Source organism: Acinonyx jubatus, chromosome C2 (genome assembly GCF_027475565.1).
Source record: "Acinonyx jubatus isolate Ajub_Pintada_27869175 chromosome C2, VMU_Ajub_asm_v1.0, whole genome shotgun sequence".
Lineage (NCBI taxonomy): Eukaryota > Metazoa > Chordata > Mammalia > Carnivora > Felidae > Acinonyx > Acinonyx jubatus.
Genome location: NC_069384.1, coordinates 59409950 through 59424915, shown reverse-complemented (window position 1 = coordinate 59424915; position 14966 = coordinate 59409950). Strand labels below are relative to the sequence as shown.

General features: G+C 38.2%; 1 protein-coding gene and 1 pseudogene across 4 annotated transcripts in view; one reads left to right on the top strand and one right to left on the bottom strand.

The window, feature by feature from the left end:
• CCDC191 (coiled-coil domain containing 191) overlaps positions 1 to 14966 on the top strand; it is an 89533-nt gene that overhangs the window by 50836 nt on the left and 23731 nt on the right. For 3 of the 4 annotated variants that reach the window (XM_015075313.3, XM_053220877.1, XM_053220878.1), the window contains 4 exons: positions 2194 to 2651; positions 3417 to 3529; positions 5648 to 5730; positions 6478 to 6579. In XM_015075313.3, coding sequence (XP_014930799.2) covers positions 2194 to 2651; positions 3417 to 3529; positions 5648 to 5730; positions 6478 to 6579 — 756 coding nt within the window. Of the gene's footprint in view, positions 1 to 2193; positions 2652 to 3416; positions 3530 to 5647; positions 5731 to 6477; positions 6580 to 11841; positions 11906 to 14966 lie in introns of all 4 variants that reach the window. The other variant, XM_053220879.1, reaches the window with a different exon arrangement.
• On the bottom strand, positions 5788 to 14966 carry LOC128315180 (ATP synthase F(0) complex subunit B1, mitochondrial-like; annotated as a pseudogene).

The window sequence follows — 14966 nt, the reverse complement described above, 5'->3', positions numbered from 1 at the left end:
AAATAAACTGGGCACTAAAGGGGCCCCAGTCTTGCTTTTTACCCTGATTTCTGCCAGTAAGTAGGCTGGTTTTAATTTAAACCTAGTCTCTTAGCAAAGGGCTATCATGAGGATGCTTATTGGGACTTATGTAACATTTTGGTCCCTTCCCCTAGGCAATTTATCAACCTTATGTCAGCTAGATAATTTTACTTCCATTGAGACCCAAGAGAGTCCTCTATCTTAAGAAATAGCTGTGTGGAACCTTTTACTTTACAAAGTTACACTGTTGTTATCTTTAAATTTAGAAAAGACAACAAAGTATTTTTTATTTTCATAAAACAGAAAAGTTACTATGTCTAATTTTCTTACTATATGTAAGATATAAAAAGAAATAAAAGCCTTTAAATCTCTGAAATCAACTCTGAAAAAGATATTCTTAAAAGAATATTATAAAAAATAAAGCAAGTGGAAATAAAAGGATATAATACTCTGTAGGTTATTAGATAAACCCTAAGTTTTTCCACAGTGTAGAATATAACACAAATAAAATATAAAATCTTTAGTAAGATGCTCACTAATAACACAATTAAAGGGACTAATGTACCACAGATGCATACATTATACCTTGAAATTTTTCAAAATTATCAGCTTATAGATGATTTTCGCTAATTACACCAGCCTGTTCAGTCCTGTTTCACCAAATACAGCAAGTACCGTTAAGCTTTCTTTCATTCTTTTATTTTTACCTTGAAAAGTTACTGTGATCCAAATGAAATTTTGCTGTACCCAAGGCTTTTACAGTCTTGCTGGGTTAATAATGCACCATTATCACAAAGTTTAAAAGGGTCTAAAACGTATACCCTGCTTGATGCTAAATTACTTAAGCAGATGTTCTCGCAAATAAATATCCATTGACATTTCTGAAATAGAAGGTTATTTTTTAGTCTTTAACATGTCAGAGTTTCCATATACCATATTTTTCACTTTAGCTGAGTCTATAGGAAATATTTCCATCATCGTGAAAAAATTTAGTATGGTACCCTCTAGCTGAAAGCTTCTAAGATATAAGATAGTTCATAGTATTTTTCTCCCTGTATCATTGCATATGGCAGAATCAAAAACTGGTCAGACCTTAGGACACAGAACCTAGAAGAGACATTTTAACTATGTGTTATTTTGGTCAGGATTAGTTTTTCTGATTAAGAATTCTGTTTCCTCCCCCTCTATATAGAACTTATACGAACGAATAATAAGTATGATATCTCAGTCTGTTGAATGAGGTCTGTTATATGATAAAGCTTTAACTCATATGCTAAAATACTGTATTATCAATAATAGTATTATATAATACAGATATTTGCCCAGTGGTCATGGGCTTGCAAATATTTCCCACAGATAGTCTGGGAATAGTTGGAGACTATAAACTTTAATCCAGGCTTTGATTCTGAAAATGAATGAATGAATAGGTGAATAAATAACATACATACATACCCTGTGATTAATTTATTTGTGGCAAGAGGGGCATTGAGAGAACAGAGCTATTATTCATTTGTAAAGGTATTTGCTAGTTTTCAAACATTCTTTTTTATTTAATTTTTTTCTGAAAGTTTATTTCTTTATTTTTTAGAGAGAGAGAGAGCACAAGTGGGGGAGAGACAGAGACAGGGAGACACAGAATCCGAAGCAGGCTCCAGGCTCCAAGCTGTCAGCACAGAGCCCCACGTGGGCTCAGACTCATGAACCACGAGATCACGACCTGAGCCAAAGTCGGATGCTCAACCGACTGAGCTATCCAGGTGCCCCAGTTTTCAAACATTCTTGACGGAGAGTATATCCTTTGCCACAAAATTCAGAGTTAATTCATGCAGATTAAAATTCCTGTAATATATATCTGGAATAATCCTGCCTAATTGACAAATTAACTATCCAAATTAGAAATTTCTAAGAGCACAGTTTTCTTATTGTAAATGTCCTGGCCCACGGCAATGGTTTGTACAACTGTAGCCACTCGCCCACCTAGTTTCCATGGTGAGCAGCAGTGCACATTCTGAGAACAGCTCACAGATCTATGGCTGGTAGCCTCTGAGATAGCCAGGCCAAGAGCACAGGGCAGTTGTGCCATTGAACCAAACAAGGCTGACTAGATGAGGTTAGATCTCTTCAACATAGTCCTTTAAATAGCTGAACTGTAACATGCTCCTTCTTTCTCAGGTGACTGGTGGGCCACCTTTGTGGGAAAAGCCTCCCTCAGGGAGCAGTGATTGCATGCCCAGCCCCCACCTAGGAAGACCAACAAAGAGCAGCTTGCATTTTCCCTTCCAGCATGTCCCTTTGAACACATATGACAATAAGCAGCACGAGACCCAGGATGTTGAGCCGTCCCAACAGCCTGGCAGCAACAAGATCATCAGAACCACCAGCCAGAAAGCAGAATCCATGTGCATGGGTCATTTCCATAACCGCCATGTCCTCCAGCAACAATTGATTGAAAAGCAAAAGAAGAAACTTCAGGAACAGCAGAAAACAATTCTAGAGCTGAAGGAAAGCCAGCGGTTAGCAGAGGCTCGGTGGGCAGCAGAGAGGACTGCAGCAGTCACAGATGCACAGAGCTGCCAGCTGTCACACCCCAGAGGAAAAGAACCTAAAAGAACCTGCCAGGTGCTTCCAAAGTATGTCCATTATATCAGAACACTCTTTGGACTCATGATTTGGGTTTTTTCACCTAGTGTTTGAGAGGCCCCTGAACTTCTTTGACCAGCTTCCAGACTCCATGATCTCTCCCTTTCTTTTATTGTGTACTCTCAAAAGAAAGAAGCCCCTTTCTCATAGATATTTGAGGCCACTAGTGACCTATGAGTTATATAGTTAGCATTTGTGTTGTGGCTATCTTTGTCTGAGGAGCCCTGTTGCTATACCAGTAAAAGAGAATAATGCTTCCTTGCTTACTCTAACTTGATTTCTGGGTTTCTGATTATGTTTAGTCCTGAGAAGCCAGGTTGGACAATATCAGGTGCAAATGGAGCATCTCCTGGACTGGCTAAATACCTAGGTTAAATGTGTAGTTGGTTTGGATAAAAGTAAACATCTTTGAGCCTGAAATAAGAATCCAGATTTCTCAAAAGTGGTTTCAGACATGCTTGTGACATACTCAATACATGTGATAAATGGTAGGATAAGAAGTGGGTGATAGATACCTACTGATTTGAAGCCCTGGGATGGGAGTCTGAGCACCTGACTCACCTTGCAGACTGAGGCCAGTCACTCAACCTTCCCATGCCTCCTCACACCAATTTATCGAGTGGGTATAATATGCAGTTATCTTAGAGAGTAAAGATAATGAAAATTTTTGAAATGCTTTGAGTTCCTCAGGCTCAAGAGTTTTGAACAATGCTGGTTATTGGTCTGAATTCTTTCCTTTTTTTTTTAACCCCCAGCTCGCCTGTTGCTTCCCCTGGGACTGATGGTAGTAGAAGTGACTCCCAAAATTCTCTCTCTGGAGCCCGAAGGAACCCAAGGCAGCTGATGGCACCCCACCCCATACTGAAAGGCAGGGTGGTCTTGGTGGTGGTCTGGTGGGGGTTATCTTCCTTCCTGAAATAGGATATGCTGGGACTGAATCCCAGCAACTCCTGGGTTTTGAGACTTGGCAGAACCTGGTCAAAGATGTGAGGAGACCAGTGCACCACAGAGTTCCACGGCTTTTTTCCTGCCCCTTCTGCCAAACTTTTTGGCCTTCCCAACCAATACAAAAAGAACAAAAACAAACTGAAAGATGCATCATCTTTCTGTAATATGAGATTTGGACTGTGGGGAAAAAATGGGACAGTTACGCTAATGAGAAAACTCTGAGTAACTGCTAACAACAAACACTGATAAAGATCACCTGACATTATACTTTGTTAACCTTAAAATATTGATCCATTTACAGCAATCCACATCAAGTTACTACATCATCTTATAATGAGTTGTACCTTGATGGTGATAATAACATTTTGATGCATGTGGTAATCATTATTTAAACCAAATAATGCTATGAGAAGAAAAGCATTCTCCACCTAGTGAATCTGCTAATTGTTTTTACTGAATACTCAGTCATGCACTGTATATGTTTGTATATAGAGGTAGGCACATTAGCAGTTCAGTTATATTGTGGTTTGTAAATCTGATTTTTCACCTATGGCAAGATAGTTGCCCTAATAAGAAGTGACGTCACCTGAAGGCACGCTGTGCCTGAAGTCCTTCCTTTTCATGAAGAAAGTAGCAGGCTTTGCATTGACTCTTTGCCAGGACAGCAATCTATGCCATCTTTGTCTACCCCTGAGGATGGTCAGGAAATGCCTAGTTCAGTGTGCTTGTTTTTAAAAAATTATTGTTTGGATCAAGGGGTTATCATATTTTAGAACTGCAGGCTCCTTTTCAAGTAGTCTTTAATGATTCGCTCTAGAAAACATGGGGAAAGCGCTTATTACCAGAGACTCTGCTCTTCAGGGCTCTTGCTTTAATCCTCTAGTCTATTTCTGCCTCCTTGAAGACAGCCTCACTGCCGCCATCTGCAGCTTTCCCACTATTCTTTTTCTAGGAAAGCAGACACTTAATATCTGTAAGAAATAGCCTGGTGAGTTTTTTGTTTATTAATTCTTGAAAGTTGGACTTAAATTTTTCCTATCACGGCACAAGGAACCAAAAGTAACTTGGCTGACTTAGGTGGGCAGAACTTGATACTCCTCCCACCCGTGCCCATCTTCCTGTAAAAGCCCAACTGATGACAGAGTCATATTATCAGACCATCTTGCACATTTGCTTCTTTTGGATCGATATTTAATAGACTGTCAAGCACAGGAGTCTGACACTTAAATTCACTCAGATGCCAATTCTCTAAATGCCTAGTACAATTCCATTTTCTGCCCATCTGGATATCTATTCATGCCTTAAAACTAAATTTTAATATATTCATCGTGACCCCAAACTTCAGTTTGTTTGTTGTTGTCGTTTCACCTACAGACGTACTTACATGTATGTATGTAGTATAATGACTTAGGGAAAAATAGCAGACCCAATGGGATTTGAAGACTGATTGTACTGTCAAAGTCTGTGTCAGATGTATTTAAAGTTTTCTACATTCGTTAAAGAAATGATCAAATTAAAATTCTGGTTTCTGGGGGCACCTGGGTGGCTCAGTCAGTTAAGCGCCCGACTCTTGATCTCAGGGTCATGAGTTCAAGCCCCGCGTTGGGCTCCATGCTGGGCATGAAGCCTACTTAAAAAAGAATTCTGGTTTCTGGGTTTCATTAAGAAAAGTATCATCAAGGCACATTATCTTATTTAAATCAGTAAACATTTATTCTAATAGAAAAGTAAACAAAAAAACAATTTGCAAATTGTTCATCACTGCTGAGGATAGGATTTTAGGTCTTTAACTTGTACGGGGTATATAAGTAACACATATATACTCATATATTTATAAATAGCAACTACAACTTCTATTTTATATGAATTTTTTATTTATATATTTACCAACAAATAAATAAATGTTTCTGAGATTGTAAACACTCAACCGGCAAGAAAACCCTAACAGTAACACTAAATTTTGCTATAAAATGTGGAGACATTTCTTTTGCAATGTTCCTTATATTTTTTATATCGGAGCTCTGTTACTATTTTCTAGCCATGGAAGAGAGAGCAGTTCAGCGAGCTGAACGTAGGCGGATCTTGGCAGAGAGGAAGAAAAAACAAGAAGAGGAGAAATTGGTAAATCAAGAATGAAACCCCAGGCAAGAAAAAAGATTCGTATAGGTCTTTATTTAAAAAAAAAAAAAATGAGGCCTAGCTTGTTTAAGTGTTTTGAGACAAGAGAGCTAGGCCAACTTTAGAAATGGCTTTTTACCCACTGGCCTGAACTTTCACTGTCTGTGAAAATTTTAGGAAAACAAAGGTAAAAAACAGAAACACCATTAGTGTAGCCCGAAGGAAATGTTATAAAAGTTGAGGAGAGCCAGCAATTGGGAAGATCTGCACATTTAGATTTAGATGTCTGATCTGGTAAGCTGCAAAGGTGAGTAGTTCCTGTCATACAGAGTTGTGACCTAGACTGTCAAAAGTAAATTTTGTACCTAGTAAGAAAAAATAAATAGTTCCAACAGTTTGGGGGGGTTTTGAGTGTGAAATGAAAGAAATTTTTCCGACACTTTATAGAGTTTGGACTTAGTGTTTCACAGGTGAAAATAACTAAAAAGTAATTATTTTTAACTGAAAAAGTAATGTCCTTTTCTTGCTTAGTATCACCTTCCCAAGTAGAAGATAATTATTTTGGAGATACTTTTAAGTTACACAAGTGATCACCTATTTGTTGGGTTTTCTACTTTTATCATGAAGTATAGGCTTCTTGCAGGGACAGAGCAGGCACTTTGGTAGATACTTGACTTTCTTCAATATGAAAAATCTTATGTCCATACAAATACAGCATTCTCATTGTTTACTGACTCTAATGTTGATTAGGCCCAGTTAAAGGCCCAAGAGGAGGACCGTCAGAAGAGGGAAGCAGAAGAAAAGGAAGCTCAGCTTAAGAAAAAACAAGAAGAGAAGAGACTGCAGAAAATGGTTTGTAGCAAATGTTTGGTCAGCCATACATAGCACCTGTCTCTTAAAGCCTATTGTGTGCATTACTGTGGCCCTGTGCACCTTCTCCATCCCAGAACTTCCAACCAGAACACTCTTTTCACACCTCTACCCTTTTTTTCTACCTTAGTTAGTGAAAACCTGCTCATTCTTCAGCTTAAACAGAACTTCTTCCAGATTAGCCTTTCTTGCCTTGTACACTGTCTTCTGCACCCAAGGTTTAGTTCCCCTTAATGGACTCTGAAATGTTTTTCCTTCAAAGCATTACCAGGGCTTGTAATTAAGCATATGTTTTGTGGTTGTCTTATTGATTTCAGCATCCCCAACTAAACTGAAATCTCCTTGAGAATAAAGGGAGCAGTCTGGTGCTGCTCACTGTTGTTTTGGTTAGCAGTATAGTAGGCATATAGTAGGAACTCAGCAAGTGTGTTGAATGAGTGAATAGATGAATGAACAAATAAGTGAACAAATGGAGGAAAATACACACAGAAGAAATAAGAGCTGAAACTCTTACTTTCAAGATTATTAAATTCTGGTTGAAAAGATAAGGCCTAAAATTGCACACCTGTCAGACAATGTAGTCCAGCATATGCTGTCTTGTGTCTCAAAGTCCAAAGGAGATCAAGAGAGTCATACAAGGCAAGACCTATTAAGATTTGGGGGATATTATAGACCTTTTTGTAGAAAAGAGATTCAAATTGGAAATTGTATTAGTCATGATTCTACAGAGAAATGGAAGCAATAAGATATATGTATAAGGAAGATTTATTATGAGGAATTGGCTCACATGATTATAGAGATTGAGAAGTCCCACAGTCTGCCATCTGCAAACTGTAGACCCAGAAAAGCCAGCAATGTAATTCCAGTCTGAGTCTGAAGGCCTGAAACCAGGATAATTGATGGTATAGATTCCACATTGGGAGCAGAACAAGACCAATGTCCCATCTCAAGCAGGCAGCCAGAAAGAAAAAAGAGGCAAATTGTTCCTTGGACAATGCCATTTGGACATTTGGGAGGACAGTCTACAAAGTCCATGGATTCAAATGCTAATCTCATCCCAAAACACATTCACAGACACACCCCTAAATGTTTCATGTAGGCATCCTGTGGCACATTCAAGTTAACACATAAAATTAACAAGTCTACCCCTTATCAACTTGGCATCCATACATATCTTCTTAACTCACACTTGATCTCCAAATAAAGACAACAACAAGATCATAATTCTGCTTAACTTGATACAACTATCCTGCGTACAAGTGAAAGCATACTAACTCCTTCCCCAGAAGAGGAAGTAAAGTTGTTGAGTGATGTTTACTCTTCTCGTTGCTCTCCCATAACTTAAATACCGTGATGTAAAATTAAAAATACTTAAACACAATGATACAAAGTCAATACATCTTATATTACTGTTCATTGCAGAACATTTGAGAATACCAAAAAAAAAAACTTTTTTTAAATCTATGAGCTCAGCACTAAGAGGTAACTATTTAATACCTTAGTATATTTACTTCTTTTTCTCTAAGCATCTCTCTCTTAATAGATTGAAAATCTGGGGGTGGGGGAAGGGGCGGTATATGTAGCTTTTAAGCTCCTTTTTTGCATTTCAGAGTCTATCATGAGTATTTTCACTTGTCATTCACAATTCTTCAAAACCTATATTATATGCTGAAGGTCATTTTTTTAAGTTTTTAAATTAAGTTAGTTAACATAGAGCATTACTACTAAAATGTTAACATATTTGTTTCAAGTGTAGAATTTAGTGACTCATCACTTACCATACAACACCGAGTGCTCATCACAAGTACCCTCCTTAATACCCATCATTTTTAAAAAAATAAACTTTTTCTTTTGGATAATTTAGGCTTACAAAAAAGTTGCAAAGGTAGTACAGGGAGATTTCCTACAACCCTCACTCAGTTTCAGTTTCTCCTTTAATGTTACCATCTTATATTACCATGGTACGTTTGTCAAAGCTAAGAAACCAACATTATTACATTACTATTAACACCAGACATTATTCAGATTTCACCGATTTTTCCAGTTTTTCTAACTTTTTGCTGTGTCTTCACGTAGTGGAAAGAGCTAGGGAGCTTTGTGGGGTCTCTTTTATGACAGCACATCCCATTCTGAGGGCTCCACCCTCATGACCTAAGCACCCAAAAGCCCCACTTCCTAACACCATCACTTTGGGCACTTTGGTAGATACTTGACTTTCTTCAATATGAAAAATCTTACGTCCATACAAATATAGCATTCTCATTGTTTACTCTTCCCTTTCGGTATCCGCTAGCTCAGTCTGTAACCTTAAAGCCCTTGCCTGTGTGAGGTTCCCCCTCCACTTACGTGAGATATGGGGGGCAAGTCTGGGCAGAGCTCTCTTCCCCCCAGCTGCAGTAGCAGTCCACTAGTACACTGAAGTAGGGCCACTTGCAGATGAAGGCTTTGTTTCCCAAGGGAGAATGGTTTGGGCAGATTTTACAGTGACTGCTGTTACTCTCCCCGAGCCAGAACCATGGTAGGAACTTTATCTGGATTCCCTCGATTCTCTCTGTGACAGTCTGGTGGAGTTCCTAGAGCAAAAGCCTGCAAAAAGGTGGGAACCTCCCTATCACTATGACCTGCAGATAAAATATAACATTAGTCCAAAACGGTAGACCAAGAGATTTGTCATATAGACTAGTTTCCCTTTAGTAAATCTACTATAGCTGTTTCAATAAAGATAGATGCATGTTCAAACTGTGTTTGAGCTTTCTTTGCAAGCAGCTTCAGATCTAAAATACATTTGGCAGTTGTCTCCTTTGCTTCTGGGCAGTTGTGCTCTCCACAGTGTATTTCTCTACCCAGTTTATCATGAGGTCTTTTTCCTTCTGATGCATCATATTCTGCACAGGCAATTCTTTACCTCCTTGTGTACTTGATACAGCCATTCCTAGTAAGCAACCACCAAGGCCATGGCAGCATTATTCCTCTGGACAAAAAGATAATGACATTTCTGAACTAGTGCCTGCTATGACTTCTCTGAATCAGTCACATCCTGGATGTATTTGATGGGAGCCTGCTTCTCTTCTTCTAGTTGGGATTTTTTTTTTTCTTATTATCTGTTTACAGTATGAGGTACCATATTTTCTAATTACATAGATGAGCAACCCTACTATTGATATGGTAGATAAGGTTTCTGGGGCAGTCTCATGTATTTCTTTGGATAAGAAATACAAGATAAGTCCTTTGACATGTTTCAGGATAAAGGAACTAAAACAATTCCTTAGGGATAAGCCTATGACAAATTTGTCCTGTATATTCAGAAAGAAATGGTTCAGGGTTAAGACATGACTGCCCTTTCTGAAAGGGCCTGCCTTGTTACCTACATTTTAGCTGGTGCTAGAAATTCTGCATTCTTCAGAGGAGGCCACTGTAGCTATGGCAGGAAGTATGACCTGGGACAGCATGGTCATTCATTGATGATCCAAGTGATGGTGGCTTAGTGTTTCTGTGTCCCTGACAGGGTAGCTTGTCAGATGTAGCAGTATGATGGCCACTTGTGGGTCTCATTCAGTGACCTTTTGAAAATAAAAATCTAGGGGTGCCTGAGTGGCTCAGTCAGTTAAGCATCCAACTTCAGCTCAGGACATGATCTCACAGCTCATGAGTTCTAGCCCCACATTGGGCTCTGTGCTGACAGCTCAGAGCCTGGAGACTGCTTTGGATTCTGTGTCTCCCTGTCTCTCTCTCTGCCCCTTCCCTGCTCATGCATGCTCACGCTCTCTCTCTCTCTCTCTCTCTCTCTCTCTCTCTCTCTGTGTCTCTCAAAAATACACATATTTAAAAAATTATAAAAAAGAAAAAAATCTAAACTTTAACATCCCATTGTCCATTTTTCTGAAAAGCTTACTTTCTAGTAATATTTATCAGGCAGTAACTTTTATGGATATATAAATATGTTTTTGATTAATAGACAGTTGGTGAAGTTTTTGGTTGAAAAGATAAATTTATCAGAGAAGACCAGACAAGATTTGAAGTCTTCCATAATTGTGTAACAAGCATATTTGTTCACTAAACAAGTATCTATAGAGCCTCTACTATGTGCTAGGCATCATTCTAGGTATTAGAATAGAGCAATGGAGAAGACAGACAACACTTCTGCCCTCGCAAAGATTATCTGCTACCTGGGGAGAATAGGAAGTAAACAAGGTAACAAAGAAGTAGGGAGGGAGAGGTAAAATGGAGGAATGAGGGAAGCAAGATGGAAAGGCTTCTCTGAGGAGGTGATATTTGAGCTGCACGATGCTAAGGAGGCTTCTGCAAGGTCCAGTAGGGGCATGTTAAATGTGAGATACCTATTACACATCCAACTGAATGTATCAAATAGCTGAATATATAAGCCTGGATATGAAGATTGTAGTAAGGAACGTGAAAGTCAAAAACATGTCAATGTTATTAATGCTCTGGGAATGGATGAAATCAGCTTGGGAGATTGGATGGAGAAGAAATATAAGGGTCCAAGACCAAGTCCTAGAGTGTATAAATAATTACTGAGGATGAGAAGCTAATGAAGTAGAAAGAGAACCAGAAGAAATTTTTGTCAAAAAAGCTGAGAGAAAACCATTTCTGGAAAGGGGTTGATGGTAGTTAACTGTACTAAATAGTGCTGAGTTCAATTAAAAGAAGGACAGACTCTTTGATTTGGCAAGATGGAGCTCATTCATGACTATGAGTATAATAGGGGTCACATGGGATCAAAGAAGATTCTGTCATGGCTGGTGATTGTTTTTTCTGCCTTAGTTTATTTTCTAAAGATGGGAGTTACAGGTACATAGTTGCCTAGCGATGGGAATGACCCAGTAGTGAGGGAGATATTCATGATACCAGAGAGCAAAGGGTATAAATTATAGGAGTATATAAATGTTCCAGAATATGTGCCAGAACACAATGAAAGGGTGGCTTATAGTGGACAGAAGGCAGAGAGTTTGGGAATGGTGTTGACTGCCCTGAGGTCTTCTTAATTCCTGCTGTAATTCCTGGTCTTTCAAAGTAGTAGTGGTGGAGAAATATACACATGCACATATACACGTTCAGATTAGTCTTATTTTTTGCACATCACTTGTTGAATAATTTAAATCAGAAAGATGCCCTAATTTTTTATCCCTTCTTAGCCTGAGTGAACTATGCTATATGAAACCCCAATATAAGTGCCATCTCAAAGCAGACACCATCATTTCATGTAATCCTTTGTTTTATATACAGGAAATGGAAAATATGGTAATATTAATGAAATACAGTGAACTCTTGAGGAATCCTTAATCAAGAGGTAAAATATGTATTTAAATAATTTGCTGTGGAAACCGAATTTTGGCTCAAGCAGCTTTCTATTAAATGTTTTTCTTTCTATTTTTTTCATGGAAAAGTAAACTTCAAAGAAGGCTATTTTAATTTGCAACGATGTGGAAGGAACTAGGGTGTATTATGCTAAGCGAAATAAGTCAAAGAAAGACAAATACTGTATGATTTCACTCTTGTGGAATTTAAGAAACAAAATAGATGAACACATGGGAGGAGGAAAAAAGGGAGAAACAAACCATAAGAGACTCTTAAGAATAGAGAACAAACTGAGGGTTGGTGGAGGGAGGTGGGTAGGGGATGGGCTACATGGGTGATGGGTATTAGGAGGACACTTGCTATTGATGACCACTGGGAGTCGTATGTAAGTGATGAATCACTGAATTCTACTCCTGAAGCCAATATTGCACTGTATGTTAACTAATTAGAATTTAAACAAAAATTTGAAAAGAAAAAGTAATAAAGACTCATTTTCCCTGCTCCATCCAAAAATGGGTTTTCTTTTGAACCTACAACATCAGCCATAGAGTTGTAATTCTAGGAAAATATTTACACCATAACTTAGGTGTGTGTGTGAACAGGGTTGGTGAGACTGAGGATTTCTCCAAAGGCTTATTGTCTGTGTTGAATTACTGTCTGTAAGTTGCAACTGCCATCTCAATGCTACAGGGACATTTCGGTGGATGTGAAAATGGCTACTTTTCTGTTTTCCTCCCCACATAACCCTCAGCTGCTCCTTGTTACTCATTAAGAAAATTCTTATAAATGATTTTTATTTCTGACCATTCAGTTCAATATCTCAAGTGTCTGGAATAAAGATTATAAAGATAATTTTATGTTAGTGATTTAGAGAATGTGGACATTTCATCTTGAGGAATTTGTACTGAAACCGGTAGTTTGGAATGGAAGATCAGGACAAATCTCCCTTCCATATCAGAAATGTTCCACTTGCTTCTCTCATTTTTTTTTTTCTTGCATAAGACTCAGCAATGAAGCAGCTTGTGAGAATCAGCTAATTCAGCACACTTTTCCTCAAGTGAAATTGGGGGGGGGGGAGGGTAGAAAAAGAAGCTTAAATTCAGTATTTTTATATTTACACTACATAGATGACAACTACTGTAAAGTCTTTGCTTTTGTTCTTGTGACTCTCGTAACGGGTATCAGTTGCTATCACTCACCTTTTTAAGGTAGTTTTTTCTCTCACTTTTATTATAGCTCATTTTTATTAAAAAGAGAAATACAAGAAATCCTAATACCTTTACAGTAAACCATTAAGCTTCCGTCATCTTCCTCACTCAGCCTCTCGGGGTGCAGTTCTTCTTTGAAGAGAACGGAGGTGTCTTTTCTCAGTGCATCAGCACGGATGGTTAAGCTTTCTCCTCCTCAGAGAAGGGAGGGCTGCCTAATGATCATCAAATATTTTTAACTCTTTTTTGGACTTATTTGTTCATCACATTTTTAAAAATCCCAGTGTAAGAATATTATTGTAGGCATTAAATGGAGTATAGAGTATCTTTAAATTTAAATAGGGTATTATTTACATATAAATCTCTACCCCATAATCCAAACGAAGGGACTGTATTGCTACATTTCCCATAATAATGAGGGGAAAATATTGATTGCTCTTCTAACTAGATGTTTTACTTTGGGGGAACTTAGTGACATACAAATCATCTGTGAACAATACTGAATATATCTAAGAATATGTACAGCATTCATTCGTGTAGTACTTACGACCAACTTTTCCCCACCCTCTTGGTAGAATTGTTTCCCATGATGCTCCAGGGTTCTGTTACCATGATTACACACTGTTTAGTAGTTAGATGTTGAAATTAAATTAATTAGTTATTTGTTGAAATTCATTAGTGTTTGGGTCATGGCATTTTTACTTATTTTTTGCAGCTTTGCTGAGGTATAATTCTTCCTAATGAAGTGACCCTTTTGTCATGATATAATGACCTTTTTTATCTTTTATTATAGATTTTGGCTTAATGTCTGATGTAGATATAACTACCCCTGCTCTCTTTGGTTTGCATTTGCATGGAATATCTTTTTTCCATCCCTTTACTGTTAGTCTCTGTGTCCTTAAAGCTGAAATGAGCCTCTCCCAGGCAGCAGATGGTTGGGTCCTGGGTTTTTTTAATCCATTCAGCCACTGTATGGCTTTTAATTGGACAATTTAGTCTGTGTGCATTTAGGTTTTTGTTTGTTTGTTTTAGAGAGAGTGCAAGTGGGGGAGGGGCAGCGAGAAAGAGAGAGAGAATCTTAAGCAGGCTCTACGCCCAGCACAGAGCCTGACACAGGGCTCAATCTCATAACCCTGAGATCATGACCTGAACTGAAATTAAGAGTCAGATGCTTAACTGAGCCACCCAGGCACTGCAGTCTGTGTTCATTTTAAGGTAATTGATAAGGGGCACCCGGGTGGGTGGCTCAGTCACTTAAGCATCCAACTTCAGCTCAGGTCATGATCTCACGGTTCGTGAGTTCAAGCCCCACGTCGGGCTCTGCACTGACAGTGCGGAGCCTGCTTGGGATTCTCTCTCTGCCCCTCCCCTGCTCATGCGCTCTCAAAATAAATAAACTTAAAAAAATAAATAAAGTAAATGATAGGTGTGGACTTACTCTTGCCATATTGTTTATTGTAGTTTTGTAGTTCCTTTATTCCTTTCTTCCTCTCTTGCTTTCTTCTTTTGTAATTTAATGATCCTCTGTAGTGGAATGCTTTGATTCCTTTCTCTATCTTTTTTTGTGTACTTACTATAGGTTTATGCTTTTTGGTTATAAGGCTGACATAAAACATCTTATAGTTATAATCGTCTGTTTTAAGCTGGTAAGTTTGTATACAAACTTCTACATTTTTATACTCTCGCTCCCAGTTTGTGTTGATGTCACAATTTACAATTCTTAATAGTGAGTATCCATTAACAAATTATCACTATAGTTATTTTTAATACTTTTGTCTTCTGACCTTTATACTGGAGTTATAAGTGATTCACCCACCACCATTACAATATTAGAGTATTCTGGAT